Below are 19,538 nucleotides of genomic sequence, written 5' to 3' on the forward strand. Positions count from 1 at the left end.
CTGCACTGAAGAGTCTAAATAAGAACGAAACTGGCTGTCTCTAGGTAGATTTTCTGTCTCCTGCCCTAGAAACTGAGTGGGTAGGCCAATGGTTCAATGGGCTGCATTGTAAAGGCACTCTATTCAAAGACTTAGGGCTCTATTTAAAAAGATTAGAGAAACCATACATAGTTGTCCTCATACACCTAGGGGTATATTTACTAAAGTGAGAGTTTTTAAAAGTGGAGCTGTTGCCCATGGCAACCAATCAGATTCTAGCTATTTTCTTCAAGAAGGTGCTAGTTTAATGTTAAGTAGAATCTGATTGGTTGCTATGGGCAACATCTCCATTTCCAAATAATCACTTTAGTATTAATACCGCCTAACCTCAATATTCCATGTGGCGCGAGACGTCTGGGGTGAGTGACCCGCCAGGTCCCGTGTGCCCTAGTTTGCGCCAAGTGCCTTTTTCACATGCTTTTTGGCCGAAAATGTGTCTTAGACGCAAATGGAGGCAGTCTCGCTTCCCGAGACTGCACTGATTAATTTGAAATGTGACACTTGAATATCTGTATGCGATTTGAGCTGGGTACTCACTTAACAACTGTGTACCCAGCAATGTGACCCAACGATCCATACACACTGGGAGATCCGATGCCCAATCGCCCGATATGCTGGTCCCCGCCGCATAGCACGGCATGGGATCGTCAGCCGCGTCGCCTGATCTTCCTTCATGTACAAATGATCAGGCGATGCGGTTGACGATGTACTGCATACACACTGCACGATATTGACCATTTGTCGTTCCGATGCATCAGAATCAGCCAAATCGTTAGCAATATCGTGTAGTGTATAGGAGTCTTGAGTCTGTTCATGAAGCACAATGGACCTTGGCGTGTTAAACAGCCGTGGATGATGCGTCGTAGCACTTTATATATACGGATTCAGACTCAGTCGCACACAGATGTACCAGTGTTGCATATAAAATTAATCTGTGCAATCTCCTAAAGCGATTTGTCGCATTCATTTGCAGCTAAGATGCATTTTTGGGCGAAAAAAATGCAAAGTGCAAGCCGTGTCAAACGGGACCTTTGGCACGACAGCAGCAAAAGTGTGTGAGAAGGACACGTCTGTATGTAAAATGTTGCGTCATTTCGTTTAGAAAATTTTGTCGTCTTTATATATATTCTAATGCCAGAACAGACTATGCGGTAAAGTCTTGTCCTAGCGAGAAGAAAACTAGCTTGCAGTGGGCTCTTTTCGCAGTCTATCGCAATTGCGCATTTTGGGTATACCCACCGCACAAGTGCAACTCTTTGCATGCGCAGAATAGGTGCCAAGGGAGCGATGAACTGTGGGATAAAACAGGAAGAGAAAAGTCTACTTATGCCTTTCTCCAGTGCCAGTAGGCATAGCATCATCTTCAGATGGCATTATGTTTATTTGCAATAGTTTTTCAATAACAGTGGAAGAGCCTCAAAACCACTGTATGCTATAGGGTAGGCACTCCCTCTCTGCTCGAAGCGAAACAGCATAGATCTGAGTGTTCATCCACTGTTTCGGCTGTTCATCAATGGTATATACCTATTTCTCCTGGTAAATAGCAGGAGAAATGGTCTTTATCACTTTTATAAATAGAGGCCTTAATGCTTAACAACCGACAGCAAGACCATAGCTACCCAGGCATAAGGAAGCGACAGAACCCAGATACGGAATAACTGAGAAGTAAAATTTGTTTGCTCAGCATAGATGAAATTATGATTAGAAAGAAAACAAGCATCTGGAAACCACAACCTATGCATGGGGCAAAATTTCCAAAACTTTGATGAAGAAGAGAAAAAAGTTACTATAGATCTGGAAAAAGAAGATAACATATCAATTCCAAGTTCCAACACAGATGTAACTTCAGAACAAGTTACTAGCAGCAGAGAATGTAACATGAGCACACATTCTGGCCACGCTGCTACAAAATTCCGCGACAAAACTATGGGCAAACACAAGCAGTAGACAAACAGGTGTGTGTGCATGTTGTGTGCAGTGCCGCAGAAGAATGGACCATACCTCGCTTCCCATCTCCACCGTGTTGGCCAACATTTCCTGCAGAGCTCGAACTGACAGAGACTGCTCCAGAATAAAGCAGCAGATGGCCAGGTCTGGAGGCACATTCTAGAAGAAGAGGAAATATGCGTAAGAGAGACGTATGGGAAGAGACTCATGGAAGGTGAGCAGTAGAAACAAGGGCAGCGAGAGGTCTTTGTCAAACCTGAGCATTGGATGTTGATTCCAGGAAGCAGAGACGGTTCCCAAAGCCCTCTGCTCCCATGCACATCTTAAGGTTCTCTTTTCGGATTGTAGCACTGCATTGCAGAACCACCACATCTTCCTGCAAATAAGACACAAAAACAGAGATTGAGTTTGTACAAGGAGAACTTGGCAGAACATTTACGATGCTCCATCACAGAAAGCAACATGTGTAGACCGAAGGCGAAGAAGGCTTTCACTAGGCAGAACTGGTCATAAATGCCTTCATGAATTCAGCGCTTTAGATGCAGATTTATAAAAGGCCATTTTGAGTGCAAAAACAGGCAGATCTGTTTCAGTTCACCCAATCTATTGGTGGTGTCATTGTCACTGGCTCAGGCTGGTGGTGGCCCAAGCCAGGCTTATGCATGGAGGTGCGTATACAGTGTATCAGGCAATGCACCGCTATTTGTACTGCTGCTACGCCTGCCTGGTAATGGCAATATGATAATGCATAAGAGAAGCTTTATCGTCGTATAAAGATTTTTTTTTTAATGGAGTAATGTTTAATTTTTTATTTTATAAAAAAATAAAAAGTTCAAGTTTAAAAATAACATTATATATTATAAATGTTCGTGTGTGTTCTGTGTTTTACTTTAAAAAGACAAATTGGCGCAGCGAGGCGGAGTAGCACTTAATTCTCGTATATATTTATTTATTTATTTTTTAATAAATGCAAGTCAAGTTTTGTTTTTTATTGCCGAAATAACTGTTAATAAAAAGTTACAATTATCATATTAATAATTTTTAGTAAATAGGCCTCGGAGGCACATTCCTAACATATTGAAGCATAGCGTGAGCTGGGCGGCGTAACCATGCAGTATTAGATTACAGTTTTCTGTGGGCAGAGAGTAGGGTCAGTTATAAATCTTGTCTCGGTGTTTCTAATACATTTTTCTCTCCTCCACTATCTTTGAGTCCACTTTGTCAGACTTTAGGAAATAATTTAAAGGATAGAACCACTTTAAACAGACACTGGCATGTAAAACTATTTTAAAAGGGTTAAAAAGTTTGACTGATAGGAAGAGTATGAGGGTGCATTTGTAAGAATACTTTAAATGGAGAAATAGGAGATGTTCTGTGGAAGCAATGCAAGACAGTATTGAGCTTTATAGTAAAAGTTATGTGCATGGCTGGAGTAATATGAGCTGGTGTAAAGAGTAATAGGAAGAATTATGAAGACAAGTTACATTAACTAATATGAGAAGTTATATGGAATATTAAGAAGAGGCAATGGGGCATATGTATCAAAGCTTGATGTGAGCTAACATTGTGAGATATATATCACCAACCAATCAGCTTCTATCTTACATTTTGCAGGCTATGTTTAAGAAATTATAGTTTGGAGCTGATTGGTTGGTGATATATTTTTCTCAATTTTATCTTACATCAAGCTTTGATACATATGCCCCAATGGGAGATAATATGGAGATACTAAAGGAAATGTTATAAATGTTATAGATAGGAGCTAGCTGAAGCAGCAGGAGAAGTTATTTGAAGTAATAGGAAAACTTCTAAATTGTATTATAGGATGTAGTCGGCATCCCGGTGTGCAGCATGCCGATGGTCGAAATACCGGCTCCAGAATCCCGTTCGCCGGCATCCCGAAGGTACTGTAAGTATCGGGGGTTAGGGAAGGGTTAGGTTTATGGTGCAGGGTTAGGGTTAGGCACTAGGGGGAATGTTAGGGTTAGGCCAGTGGTTCCCAACATTTTTGAATCAAGGCGTCCCAGAGTATCAGCATTTATTCTACGGCACCTCTGGGCCAAAAGTTTCTTATTGAGAAAAAAAAAAAAAGTATTTGCCACCCTTAGGTTCAGTTATGTGGTCGGTGACAGGACTGCTCTTCTTTTTGTCCACATATTTTTTGATTGGCAGCAGCCAGCACTGGTTATGCCCTTCCCCTTTAGAATGTAAGCTCTCACGAGCAGGGCCCTCATCCTCACGTGTTTCTCCTCCCCCTACTTATAGTATCATTTACTCCTAACTCCCCACAACGGCACCTAACACCTGGTTGCTCATGTCCTGCTGCTTGTGTTTTGCAGCTGAGTTTATAACCTTGTCCTTGTCCTGCATTGTTTTGTATTACTATTAACTGTTTTTCTTGTGTGCTCATTTATGTGCTGTGTAAGGCGCTGCGGAACCTTTGTGGCGCCATATAAATAAAGGATAATAATAATAATAATAATAATCACACTGACTAAAAATAATTTTATTTGGTACTGGACCACCAACCCAAGGCACCCCTGCAAGTCCTCTGAGGCACACCAGGGAGGCACGGCACACAGTTTGGGAACCACTGGGTTAGACACTGAGAGGGGAGGGTGGGGTTTAGGGTGCGGTTAGGTTCAGGCACTAAGGAAGGAGGTTAGGGTTAGGCACCAAAAAGGGAGGGTAAGGGTACAAAGAGGGGGAGGGTTAGCATACCGACTAACAAGTGTCGGTATGTTAACCCTGCCAGGATCCTGGTGTTGGGATTCTGACTCCTGGGATCCCGATTGCCGGCATTCCATACTCAACCCGGTGTTATATGTTATCATAGTAGAAGTTCTAAGGAGATTTAATTATGAAGATTAACAGCATTAGTTAAAAGAAGTGGCTATATGGAATAACAAGAATAGTTCTAGCAGGGCTATATGGAGTAACAGGAGGACCTATAAGAAGCGGCTATTTTGAGTAATAGCATGAGTTATAAGAAGAGGCTATATGGAATAACAGGAGTAGTTATAACAAGGCTATATGGAGTAACAGGAGGACTTATAAGAAGCGGCTATATGGAGTAACAGGAGTAGTTATAGAGAGGTTATATTGAGTAACAGGAGGATTTATAAGGAGATGTTATATGGAGTAACAGAAGGAGTTATAAATAGGTTATATGGAGTAACACAGGAGGAGCTATAGGGAGATGTTAATAAGTAGGAATTGGTTCAGTCGACAGCACCAGAACCCGTGCAGCCAACGTTTTTGAAGTTAGCGTTTGTGTGCATGTATACAGTTACTTGAACATTTTTATTTGATTTTACAGTGTATATATGTATTTATGTATGGTAGGAGTTAGGATAAATTCGTAAGTGCACCCCCTAAAAGAAAAGTCTAAATCCGCCCCTGATATGGAGTAACATGAGTAGTTATAGAGAAGTTATATGGAGTAACAGGAAGAGTTAAGGGGCCTATCCATTAGCAAATAAATTTATCTGCTAATGGATAGGCCCTGAACGATAAAAATGCACACTCCCGCGGCCGATAAATTGGGTCTTTTGTTTCTCCAACATGTTGGTCAATTATCGTTTGTCGCTGACAGATATTAGAAATATCTGTCGTGGTAAACGACGAACGATTTTTTAATGAAAATGAATAGAAACATAAAAAAAATCCACTCCCAGAATGATGTCATGCAATATCGTTCGTAAAAATCTATCATGTACATGTTGAATCCGGATGATTGGCTGAGACAGAATCTGTTAAAATCAAAATCTGCACGGCGCCATTTTGCGACTGGCAACAGGACACCATTTTGCGAATGGCCACCCAACGCCATTTTAGCGAATCTCACAATATCAGTACATACGGCGACTCCCACGCAATAGAACGCTGTTAAAAGTCCTCTTTCTATAAATACATACATTTATTACAACATATAATATGAACAATCCTACAGAGCACGTACCATGGTGTACTCCACAAACACGTAGACGCACAACGCTAACTAGCGTCTTTTCTTAATATCCCTACACTTACACATTGCATACTTACATAGAAAGGTTCCCTAGCATTAAGGTTAATATTCAAGGTTATATTCATTATTAATTATGTTATGAATTGACTGTATTTAAGATCTAAGGTTTAGTACATGATAAGCAGACCGTGTTTGGTGCTATTCTGAACCACTGTTTATTTGCAGACTTCTGATTCCATCGGCAAGGAAATCGCAACATGCGTCTGTGAATTATGGATCATAGAGAGATAGGCATCGAAATGTACTCTGTAATGTAATGTTTATTAGCCAGTTTAGACTTGTTCTTCGGCGGGAAAATGGACACAAAGAGCTGTTGGAGGTTGATCTATTACAATCCAAACTGACCTATGAACTGCATCGTAACAGAAGAACCAGGAGGAAGAACCAATGGGATTATGCCAACTTGTTCTATTGTATTGCCTATCTCTGCAAGGGTTTATATGCAAGCACCTTGGATCTGGTAGTTAGTCATCTTTCTTTTCTGTTGACGGAGGTTTCATAGTTGATGCCGGGAAATCTGAATCCAGAGCGCATGCGTATGTATCGACTGCACCTTGTGATTGTATAATTTGTTTGCGTTAATTGTATTTAGATCAAACGTGTAACTATATGCTTTTTGTTGAATAATATCATTTTGTGCTTTGGAACCACAATCAAAGTCTGGAAAGCAATTATTTCTTGTGCGACTTACAACACTAAATAGCGACATTTAGGGTGTATAGATCATTAGGTATTCATATACATTACAAATATCTGTCACAGCAGCCCCAGGAATTTTCAAAAGATAAATATTTTGTCTTTTGTCTTTCAGAAAGATCTGCTAATGGATAGGCCCCTTTAGACGGAAATGTAATAAGGAGTAATAGGACAAATTATAATAAGAGGTTATATGGAGTGAGAGGAATAAATTATATAGATGAATAAGAGGAGTTATTGAAAAAGATTATGGGGTCAATTTTTATCATTTTTAATTTGATTTTGTGTTTCAGGGTCTAAATCACACATTCACTAACAGATGATTCTTGACATTGTTTAAAAGAAAACAATGTATAAAATCACCTGTTACTAAATGTGTGATTTAGATCCTGAAACACAAAATCAACTTAAAATCGATTACAATCTATCAATAACTGATCAAACAAACATAAATATACCCTATGAAATAATAGGAGGAGTTATAGGGAGAAGTTATTTGAAGTAATAGGAAACATATGGAGAGGTGTTATATGTTGTAATGGAGATTTTATTATGAAGAGTAACAGAATGAGTTATAAGAAGAGGTTATATGGAGTAACATGAGGAGTTATGTTATATGGAGTAAAAGTATAAAATATAATACAGGTTGAGTCTCCCATATCCAAATATTCCGAAATACGGAATATTCTAAAATGCGGAATATTTTTAACATGAATGAGATAGTGACATCATTGCTTTCTGATAGTTCAATGTAGACAAACTTTGTTTGATGCACAAAAATAATACAAATAAAGTATAAAATTACCTTCAGGCTGTGTGTATAAGTTGTATATGAAACAAATGAAATTAATGTATGTACACAAACTTTGTTTGATACACAAAAATATAAAAAAATATTGTATAAAATTACCTGCAGGCTGTGTGTATAAGGTGTATATGAAACATAAATGCATTCTGTGCTTAGATTTGGGTCCCATTCCCAAGACATCTCATTATGGTATGCACATATTACAATATATGGAAAAATCCGATATCCAAAATACCCCTGGTCCCAAACATTTTTGATATGGGACACTCAACCTGTAAGAGGTTATATGAAGTAATAAGAGGAGTAGTAGGGAGATGTGATATAGAGTGGTTTATTGGGAGAAGTTATTTTGAAGATATAGGAATGTTCCTTACATTGCCTGAGTATTTATCTCTCTCTTTGTTCCTGCTGTCTCTTCCCCATCTCTCTCTCCACTACAGGGGCTGAACAAGCGGTGGTGCAATGCATTGGGCCCAACCGCAATGAAGGGGCCCGCTGCCAACAGCAGTACCAGCAGGCCAGCCAGGTACTAATACTAAGTCAGACTAACTCATTATAGTACACTGGTGGTCACTGTCACAGTCAGTGGCAGTAACAAAGAGAGAGGAGGAGGCGGTTCCCTCCCCTCAGATCACCCTCAGCTCCTCCTTTTTACCTCCTCTGAGGCTGTGCTGGATCCCACCCTGGCCATGATGTCAGCCGGCATGGGTCACATGGATTAAGCTTCAGTCACACAGGAAAAGAGAACATGGCAGCTGTGTCCCTGTTGCTGAGGGGAGGCCTGACCAGACACTGCTGCTAAGAGCCCGGGTCGCAGCACCCGTGACTGAAAGTAGCCTGAGTGGTGAGTCTATCCCCATGTGGTGCCCAGAGATCCCTGTGTCCTTTATTACAGGCACTGTGTTACATGGAAAGACTGAGGAGGTCCTCCTGCTGTTGCCGCCGGGGATCTGAAGACCCCGATGCAAAAACCAGGGAGGAGAGGAGCCATCTTGCTTGCCCCTACTAGCCAGTCCTCATAGGATGTTCCCCCCATCCACCGCTCTCCTTCCTGGGCTGATGTGTGCCATTGAAGGGCTTGGTGCCGACAGACATCAGCGGTTATTGCTGGGTCAACCCGGATCACAGCTCAGGGTGAATAGGTCCTAAAAAAATAACCCAGGTTGAGCGACCTGGAATTTCAACCCTGGTAAGTGACCAGGGTTGGACCCAGGTCGCAGAGTAGTGTGAATAGGTATGACCCATGTTATCCAACCCGGGACTCAGAAAACGCAGCTGATTGGAGCTTCCTGGGGTGCTCTAACATGATTTTATCGAGCAGATCCCAGAAACACGCAGCAGAGACAGCAGCAGCAATAACTTTACACTATGCTGCACAGTGTCACAAACTGCATCCTGCTCTCACTTGTTGCATCAAACAGTAGTAAAGCACAATCACTCAGGAACTCCGGGCTACACTCTGGTAATCTGTCGGCCATAATTGCTGCAATGCTGTGAGCAGTCTCCACCGCTCCCTTTTGTTGCCTTTTGTGAGCTCATCTTTGTGAGCCTGAAAAAGACTTGTACAAATGTATAAGTACCTTGATAGCGCTGATTGTAAATACACCTATTTGAAATCGGGATATATTAATAAATTACCCAACAGTATAAAATTATGTCAATTTATTCATATTTATAACACAACAAACAGAAAATAGAAAAAGTCAAAAAAACACACAGTGTTACATGGAGGGGAAAAGGGTTCCACAAATAGCTTCTCACCCAAACAAGGTGCTGCGGTGGGCAAGTGCTAATTAAGCAATGGGTCCCGGGCCTCAATAGCTCAGCACCACCGCAGGTAATGTATTAGGTCCAAAAGCGTGGCTGGGTTCCCAAATTGCGTCCCTCCTGGTCCTCAAGTAGTCACCTTTCTGCAATGCATTTCGGATCACTTAAGGGATCTTTCTTCAAGCAAAGGTGACCTTTGCTTTAAGGAGGACCCATACTGTGGGGTCATTTATTAATATATCCCTATTTCAAATAGGTGTATTTACAATCAGCGCTATCAAGGTACTTATACATTTGTACAAGTCTTTAATGTGGAGTTGGTATTACAGGTTGAGTCTCCCATATCCAAATATTCCGAAATACGGAATATTCCGAAATACGGAATAATTTTGGCATGACTGAGATAATGAAACCTTTGATTTTTGATGGTTCAATCTATACAAACTTTGTCTAAGGCACAAATTATTAAAAATATTGTATAAAGTTACCTTCAGGCTGTGTGTATAAGGTGTATATGAAACATAAATGAATTTCATTTCTGTACACAAACTTTTCTTGAGCCACAAAATTATTGAAAATATAGAATAAAATTACCTGCAGGTTGTGTATATAAGGTGTATATAACACATAAATGTATTCTGTGTGTATATTGGGGTCCCATTCCCAAGATATTTCATTATAGTATGCAAATATTCCAAAATACGGAATATTCCTTTATCCAAAATACCCCTAGTCCCAAGCATTTTGGATATGGGAGACTCAACCTGTACTCCATTTTTTAGTACCATTGAAGCTGCAAGATTGTATTTGCGCACCAAAGCACAACTCATTTCTATTTGAGCCTGAAAAAGGCAATTTTTTTATGAGATCCATAGATTTTGCAGGGCTGACCCGGATTCAGTGTGATCAGGGCCGACCCGGGAATAACCTGGGTCAAAGGTGCAGTGTGAAAGGGGTCTGATCCTGGTTGCATCAAGGTTGGATCAGTGTTCAAAATCTTGTGTCAGACCTGGCATTTGTAATATGAAAAAAGGTGAATAAGGGGCACTGCTGTGGCATAATGTGTATAAAGGGCACTACTGGGGCATGATGTGAATAGGCACTACTCTTTGGCATAACATGAATAAGGGGCACTACTGTAGTGTAACGTGAATAAGGGAACACAGGAAAAATTTTTGGGGTACCTTGCTTCTCGGACTTGAACCCCTTAATGTTAGGGACGCCAGTATAGTGGAGCCTTGACGATTGGCCTGGCGCTTATTCATATATTTGCAAATGTATGTAACTAATACCTCTGAATCTGTATTATCATGTAGCATTTAAGTATTTTTTGTTGATTTTGCTACAGTGTGCTGGAGGGCAAATTCCTTTTTTCTGTGTTCAGTGTAAACCCCGTCCTTTACAAGCACCTGTGCTATGTCATTAAGCTGATATGAGCAACCACCATATTTTTTGCTAACGTGAATAAGGGCCCTACTGTGTGGCATAACGTGAATAAGGAGCACTACTGTTTGGCGTAATGTAAATAAGGGGCACTACTGTCTGGCATAACATGAACTGTGGGCACTACTGTGTGGTGTACTGTGAATAAGGGGCACTACTGTGTGGCGTAATGTGTATTGGGGCAATAATGTGTGGTATGTGAATTTTGGTCACTATGGGGCATATCCAATTGGCCGCGAGGTCTTGCCTAATTTACTAAAATTATGTGTGCTCCCAATGCCTGCGGTATCTAATTAAAAAAAAAAATTGGTTGCAATTTTACAATACACCTGCACCAAAATTAGAAATAATGGGAAAATTAGCAAAAAAAATTAAATAAAATAAATAAATGTTTTACAAAAAAACCTTTGTTCATTTAATTTCATACATATAAAAAATATATTGGTAATATTTGGGAGTAATTTTAGGTCATTAAAAAAAAGAAGATAAAAAGAGCTGGTTTTTTTTTCATTTAGATTCAAATATAAAAATAAAAAAATAAAAAAAAATAAAAAATTTTAGTGTAATTTTAGGGCAATTAAAAATCTAAAACACAAATGTAAAAAAAAAGTATTATTTTTTCATTTAAATAATAGCTATAAATTTGGGGTACAGTAATTACCTTAAAAAAGTTTACTTTGTGGTAATTAGAAGTAATTATTTATTTTAACAACCATCATTGGACTAATTAAGCTAATTGGAGACTTCCAATTGCTTAATTACTCATTGGGGGGGGGTCTAAGGGGTTCTAAAGCAAGTCTGAAAGTCCCAACTATTGTTCCTAAAAAATGATTTTATGAAAAATTAGAGTTGCTATGAAGGTGCGCAAAATCTGTGGCCCGAGATTTTTGGAAAATTTGCACTCAATTATACATGCCCTTATGTGTAGCATAATGTGAATTAATGGCATTATAATATAGTACATATGATGTAACATTACTTATATTAATGTTATACTGTACTGTATATGCATATACATTTTTCCCTTCAAAATTTAAATGAACCCTCCTCAGTGGTCAGTACCTTGCCCATAACATTCCTAGAGTGAATACCATTATGTGTGTACACTCGTATGTATGTATGTGTGTGTAAATGTATTTATTACCAGTTATTTATATGGCGCACAAATATTCATTCTGCAGTGCTTTACAGAGAATATTTGCCTATTCACATCAGTCCTTGCCCTAGTGGAGCTTACCATCTATATTCTCTACCACATGTACAGTACGCGCACACTAGGGTACATTTTTTTGTCAGGAGCCAGTTAAACTACCAGTATATATTTGGAGTGTGGGAGGAAGCCAGAGTACCTGGAGGACCCATGCAAGCACTGGGAGAATATAAAAACTCCACACAGGGCCGTGGTTGGAATCCAACCCACAACCTCAGTGCTGTGAGGCAGTAATGTTATCCAGTACACACGTGTATATCTTTTGTCTGTGTGTTAGGAGGTAGGGGGGCGCGAATGCGGTTGCTGCCCAATACATATTGTTGCACTTAGGCCCACCACTGGCTCTGTCTGTTCCTCTTTCCCCCTCTGATACTCATCCCCCTCTTTCACTCTGCTTTTACTGATTTTCCTTTCCACTCTTTCTTTAGTTCCCGCTACTTTTTCTTTTTATTTCCCCTCTGTCTTGCTCTTTTCCCCCTCTAACTCTCCTGACCCTCTCCGTTTCTCTACAGCAGATAAGCCTCTTCCTCTCCTGCCTCTCTTTCTTATATTTAGGCTTCACTATAACCCCTCCTCCGCAGACCTATCTTCATCCAGTAGTCATGCCAACCAGACACTGTTAGGTACAGTAAAGGCTCCTACCTGAGGTCTTGAGGGGGGCTGCCCGCTTGCGCTGTACCGTAATGTAGGAGAAGAAAAAAAATTAGGTTTGTGCTTGTGCACAACTGGTAGCACCAGTGAAGTGTAGGGGAAGGAATAAAAAAAAAAAACCTGACTCACGTGTGATCACAAGCCCACGGCTTCTAAGGACTGCATCTGCTGCAGCTCTTACCAGCACATTGCGGCTGGCAGGGGAATTTGTGCATGTGCACCCCTCCGTTCCTTCTCCCCCGCTGCAGGCCATAGAAGCAGGGCCATCTTAATATATAGGCACACTGGGCAACTGCCAAGGGCCCCACGATTCTAGGCCAGGGGGCTGGGCCGGGGGGCATCTACAGTACATGGAGCTCCGTGCATAGGGCAGCCAGCCGAGGGGCAGGCATCTGCCAAATATATCAAGTACTAAACAGTTCATGGTGACACGAAGAACTTGCTCCAGAAAGGCTGATGGAGTAATAAGCATGTTAGCTGAACATTATTAAAATGTACTGTCGTTTACTTTGTTGATACTTTTATTATTACTATATTGTTTTAGACATTTTCAGTAAACATAAATTTGAAATAAGTGTCAATTCTGGTAATACGTGGAGTTATAGAATAGGAGGAGTAATACAGAGGAATGATAAAGGCTATAAGGAAGGGTTATATAGAGGAAAAGTAGTAATACAGACAAATGATAAGGAGTAAGAGGAGGTGTTATAGGCAGGGTTTATATCATACATACCTACCCTCCCGGAATTCGCAGGAGACTCTCGAATTTTCAGGTAACCCCCTGCACCCCCGGAAGGGTAGGCACTTCTTCTGCATTCTGTCCACTTCCTAGTGAAGTAGGCAGAATGGGGAGAATATTAGCGGTTATTGGCAGGTCTGTGCATTGGGGCAGGGCCTAATGACTTGATTCTATGAGAATTGCGTAATTTAGCCCCGCCCCCTACTTAAAATATGCATCGCCACAGCGAATTCCCGTGGGCTTAATGATGTGATTCCGGTCGGCCCCACCCCCGACACCGCCCACCTGCTTCTCCTCCCCAGGCTTCACCCGGGGAGGAGAATTTTCAAGTCGGCAAGTATGGTTTATATGGAGTAACTGAAAAATACAGAGGAATTATATAGAGCGATGAGTATAGGGAGGGGTTATATTGAGAACCAGGAAGAGTAATACAGAGGGATGATACATTATAGAGAGTATAATGACGGGATATAGGGAATTTGCACCCCACCCATCTGCCCTCAAGTATTTTAATCACCAGCCCAGGTTCCTGCATTTCTGTCTACATATTAGAATGGGCAGTATTACAGGTAAATCCTGGATAAATTTAACGTAATGTGTTAGTATGAGGGATGATAGGGACCCATCTTATGGGGTTCACCTCGACGAGGTGGATGGGCAAACATGTACTAAGAACCTCACTTATACTCAATGTTAATTGTAGAGTATATCAGGATTTTTCGGTCTATCATTGTTCTTAGTACCTATAGTGTGCGCCTGCATTCTATGTCCCCTGCATTGTACTACAAGTCTCAGCATGGCAGCACCTCCTATTATGTTTAAAATTAGGGTGTGCAGTCCAAGCCCCCCTCCCCCCTTAATAATAGAGAGTATAATGAATGGATATATGGAAGGGTTGTATAGACTAATACAGAGAGATGATACTGTAGGTAGTAAGAGGAGGGGCTGTAGGGAAGTGCTAAATGGGGTAACAGGAGGAATAATACATAGGGATAACAAGGAGTAAGAGGATATGATACATGGGGTAACAGGAGAAGTAATACAGAGTGATGATAGGGAGTATGAAGAATGACTATAGGCAAGAGGTATATAGAGTAACAGGAGGAGTAATACAAAGGGATGATAGGGAGTATGAAGAATGGCTATAGGGAAGAGGTATATAGAGTAACAAGAGGAGTAATGCAGAGGGATGATAGGGAGTAAGAAGAATGGCTATAGCGAAGAGGTATATAGAGTAACAGGAGGAGTAAAACAGAGGGATGATAAGGAGTAAGAAGAATGGCTATAGGGAAGAGGTATATAGAGTAACAGGAGAAGTAATACAGAGGGATGATTGGGAGTAAGAACAATGGCTATAGGGAAGAGGTATATAGAGTAACAGCAGGAGTAATACAGAGGGATGATAGGGAGTAAGAAGAATGGCTATAGGGAAGAGGTATATAGAGTAACAGGAGGAGTAGTGCAGAGGGATGATAGGGAGTAAGAAAATTGACTATAGGAAAGAGGTATATAGAGTAACAGGAGAAGTAATACAGAAGGATGATAGGGAGTATGAAGAATGCTATAGGGAGGAGGTATATAGAGTAACAGGAGGAGTAATACAGAGAGATGATAGGGAGTATAAAGAATGGCTATAGGGAAGATGTATATATAGAGCAACAGGAGAACTAATACAGAGGGATGATAGGGAGTATGAAGAATGCTATAGGAAAGAGGTATATAGAGTAACAGGAGGAGTAATACAGAGGGATGATAGGTAGTAAGAAGAATGGCTATAGCGAAGAGGTATATAGAGTAACAGGAGGAGTAAAACAGAGGGATGATAAGGAGTAAGAAGAATGGCTATAGGGAAGAGGTATATAGAGTAACAGGAGAAGTAATACAGAGGTATGATAGGGAGTGAGTAAGAACAATGGCTATAGGGAAGAGGTATATAGAGTAACAGGAGGAGTAGTGCAGAGGGATGATACGGAGTAAGAAAATTGACTATAGGAAAGAGGTATATAGAGTAACAGGAGAAGTAATACAGAGGGATGATAGGGAGTATGAAGAATGCTATAGGGAAGAGGTATATAGAGTAACAGGAGAAGTAATACAGAGGGATGATAGGGAGTATGAAGAATGCTATAGGGAAGAGGTATATAGAGTAACAGGAGAAGTAATACAGAGGAATGATAGGGAGCAAGAAGAATGGCTATAGGGAAGATGTATTTATAGAGCAACAGGAGAAGTAATACAGAGGGATGATAGGGAGTAAGAATAATGGCTATAGGGAAGAGGTATATAGAGTAACAGGAGGAGTAATACAGAGGGAAGATAGGGAATATGAAGAATGCTATAGGGAAGAGGTATATAGAGTAACGGGAGAAGTAATGCAGAGGGATGATAGGGAGTAAGAAGAATAGCTATAGGGAAGAGGTATATAGAGTAACAGGAGAAGTAATACAGAGGGATGATAGGGAGTAAGAAGAATGGCTATAGGGAAGAGGTATATAGAGTAACAGGAGGAGTAATACAGAGGGATGATAGGGAGTAAGAAGAATGGCTACAGGAAAGAGGTATATAGAGTAACAGGAGGAGTAATACAGAGGGATGATAGGGAGTAAGAAGAATGGGAATAGGTATATAGAGTAACAGGAGGAGTAATGCAGAGGGATGATAGGGAGTAAGAAGAATAGCTATAGGGAAGAGATATATAGAGTAACAGGATGAGTAATGCAGAGAGTAAGAAGAATGACTATAGGGAAGAGGTATATAGAGTAACAGGAGGAGTAATACAGAGGGATGATAGGGAGTAAGAAGAATGGCTACAGGAAAGAGGTATATAGAGTAACAGGAGGAGTAATACAGAGGGATGATAGGGAGTAAGAAGAATGGGAATAGGTATATAGAGTAACAGGAGGAGTAATGCAGAGGGATGATAGGGAGTAAGAAGAATAGCTATAGGGAAGATGTATATAGAGTAACAGGAGGAGTAATACAGAGGAATGATAGGGAGTAAGAAGAATGGCTATAGGGAAGAGGTATATAGAGTAACAGAAGGAGTAATACAAAGGGATGATAAGGAGTAAGAAGAATGGCTATAGGGAAGAGGTATAAAGAGTAACAGGAGAAGTAATACAGAGGAATTATAGGGAGTAAGAAGAATGGCTATAGGGAAGAGGTATATAGAGTAACAGGAGAAGTAATACAGAGGGATGATAGGGAGTAAGAAGAATGGCTATAGGGAAGAGGTATATAGAATAACAGGGGGAGTAATACAGAGGGATGATAGAAGAAGAATGGCTATAGGGAAGAGGTATATAGAGTAACAGGAGGGGTAATACAGAGGGAAAGAGAGTAAGAAGAATGGCTATAGGGAAGAGGTATATAGAGTAACAGGAGGAGTAATACAGAGGAATGATTGGGAGTAAGAAGAATGGCTATAGGGAAGAGGTATATAGAGTAACAGGAGGGGTTATACAGAGGGATGATAGGGAGTAAGAAGAATGGCTATAGGGAAGAGGTATATAGAATAACAGGAGGAGTAATACAGAGGGATGATAGAAGAAGAATGGCTATAGGGAAGAGGTATATAGAGTAACAGGAGGGGTAATACAGAGGGATGAGAGGGTGTATGAAGAATGGCTATAGGGAAGAGGTATATAGAGTAACAGGAGAAGTAATACAGAGGAATGATAGGGAGTAAGAAGAATGGCTATAGGGAAGAGGTATATAGAGTAACAGCAGAAGTAATACAGAGGGATGATAGGGAGTAAGAAGAATGGCTATAGGGAAGAGGTATATAGAGTAACAGGAGAAGTAATACAGAGGGATGATAGGGAGTAAGAAGAATGGCTATAGGGAAGAGGTATATAGAGTAACAGGAGGAGTAATACAGAGGGATGATAGAAGAAGAATGGCTATAGGGAAGAGGTATATAGAGTAACAGCAGGAGTAATACAGAGGGATGATAGAAGAAGAATGGCTATAGGGAAGAGGTATATAGAGTAACAGGAGGAGTAATACAGAGGAATGATTGGGAGTAAGAAGAATGGCTATAGGGAAGAGGTATATAGAGTAACAGGAGGGGTTATACAGAGGGATGATAGGGAGTAAGAAGAATGGCTATAGGGAAGAGGTATATAGAATAACAGGAGGAGTAATACAGAGGGATGATAGAAGAAGAATGGCTATAGGGAAGAGGTATATAGAGTAACAGGAGGGGTAATACAGAGAGATGAGAGGGAGTATGAAGAATGGCTATAGGGAAGAGGTATATAGAGTAACAGGAGAAGTAATACAGAGGAATGATAGGGAGTAAGAAGAATGGCTATAGGGAAGATGTATATATAGAGCAACAGGAGAAGTAATACAGAGGGATGATAGGGAGTAAGAATAATGGCTATAGGGAAGAGGTATATAGAGTAACAGGAGGAGTAATACAGAGGGATGATAGGGAATATGAAGAATGCTATAGGGAAGAGGTATATAGAGTAACAGGAGAAGTAATGCAGAGGGATTATAGGGAGTAAGAAGAATAGCTATAGGGAAGAGGTATATAGAGTAACAGGAGAAGTAATACAGAGGGATGATAGGGAGTAAGAAGAATGGCTATAGGGAAGAGGTATATAGAATAACAGGGGGAGTAATACAGAGGGATGATAGAAGAAGAATGGCTATAGGGAAGAGGTATATAGAGTAACAGGAGGGGTAATACAGAGGGAAAGAGAGTAAGAAGAATGGCTATAGGGAAGAGGTATATAGAGTAACAGGAGGAGTAATACAGAGGAATGATTGGGAGTAAGAAGAATGGCTATAGGGAAGAGGTATATAGAGTAACAGGAGGGGTTATACAGAGGGATGATAGGGAGTAAGAAGAATGGCTATAGGGAAGAGGTATATAGAATAACAGGAGGAGTAATACAGAGGGATGATAGAAGAAGAATGGCTATAGGGAAGAGGTATATTGAGTAACAGGAGGGGTAATACAGAGGGATGAGAGGGTGTATGAAGAATGGCTATAGGGAAGAGGTATATAGAGTAACAGGAGAAGTAATACAGAGGAATGATAGGGAGTAAGAAGAATGGCTATAGGGAAGAGGTATATAGAGTAACAGGAGAAGTAATACAGAGGGATGATAGGGAGTAAGAAGAATGGCTATAGGGAAGAGGTATATAGAGTAACAGGAGAAGTAATACAGAGGGATGATAGGGAGTAAGAAGAATGGCTATAGGGAAGAGGTATATAGAGTAACAGGAGGAGTAATACAGAGGGATGATAGAAGAGGAATGGCTATAGGGAAGAGGTATATAGAGTAACAGCAGGAGTAATACAGAGGGATGATAGAAGAAGAATGGCTATAGGGAAGAGGTATATAGAGTAACAGGAGGAGTAATACAGAGGAATGATTGGGAGTAAGAAGAATGGCTATAGGGAAGAGGTATATAGAGTAACAGGAGGGGTTATACAGAGGGATGATAGGGAGTAAGAAGAATGGCTATAGGGAAGAGGTATATAGAATAACAGGAGGAGTAATACAGAGGGATGATAGAAGAAGAATGGCTATAGGGAAGAGGTATATAGAGTAACAGGAGGGGTAATACAGAGAGATGAGAGGGAGTATGAAGAATGGCTATAGGGAAGAGGTATATAGAGTAACAGGAGAAGTAATACAGAGGAATGATAGGGAGTAAGAAGAATGGCTATAGGGAAGATGTATATATAGAGCAACAGGAGAAGTAATACAGAGGGATGATAGGGAGTAAGAATAATGGCTATAGGGAAGAGGTATATAGAGTAACAGGAGGAGTAATACAGAGGGATGATAGGGAATATGAAGAATGCTATAGGGAAGAGGTATATAGAGTAACAGGAGAAGTAATGCAGAGGGATTATAGGGAGTAAGAAGAATAGCTATAGGGAAGAGGTATATAGAGTAACAGGAGAAGTAATACAGAGGGATGATAGGGAGTATGAAGAATGGCTATAGGGAAGAGGTATATAGAGTAACAGGATGAGTAATGCAGAGAGTAAGAAGAATGGCTATAGGGAAGAGGTAGGGAAGAGGTATATAGAGTAACAGGAGGAGTAATACAGAGGGATGATAGGGAGTAAGAAGAATGGCTACAGGAAAGAGGTATATAGAGTAACAGGAGGAGTAATACAGAGGGATGATAGGGAGTAAGAAGAATGGGAATAGGTATATAGAGTAACAGGAGGAGTAAT

General features: G+C 40.5%; 1 protein-coding gene across 7 annotated transcripts in view; it reads right to left on the minus strand.

Annotated features, from left to right (window-relative positions):
- The window catches only part of RYR1 (ryanodine receptor 1), a 211,666-nt gene that overhangs the window by 133,764 nt on the left and 58,364 nt on the right, over positions 1-19,538 (minus strand). For all 7 annotated transcript variants that reach the window (XM_088477043.1, XM_088477047.1, XM_088477044.1 and 4 more), the window contains exons 2-3: positions 2,243-2,362; positions 2,041-2,145 (exon numbers count right to left, since the gene is read on the minus strand). In XM_088477043.1, the coding sequence (XP_088333169.1) occupies positions 2,041-2,145; positions 2,243-2,362 (225 nt within the window). The remainder of the gene's footprint in view (positions 1-2,040; positions 2,146-2,242; positions 2,363-19,538) is intronic.

This window comes from Taudactylus pleione, unplaced genomic scaffold (genome assembly GCF_031769625.1).
Source record: "Taudactylus pleione unplaced genomic scaffold, aTauple2 ptg000199l, whole genome shotgun sequence".
NCBI lineage: Eukaryota > Metazoa > Chordata > Amphibia > Anura > Myobatrachidae > Taudactylus > Taudactylus pleione.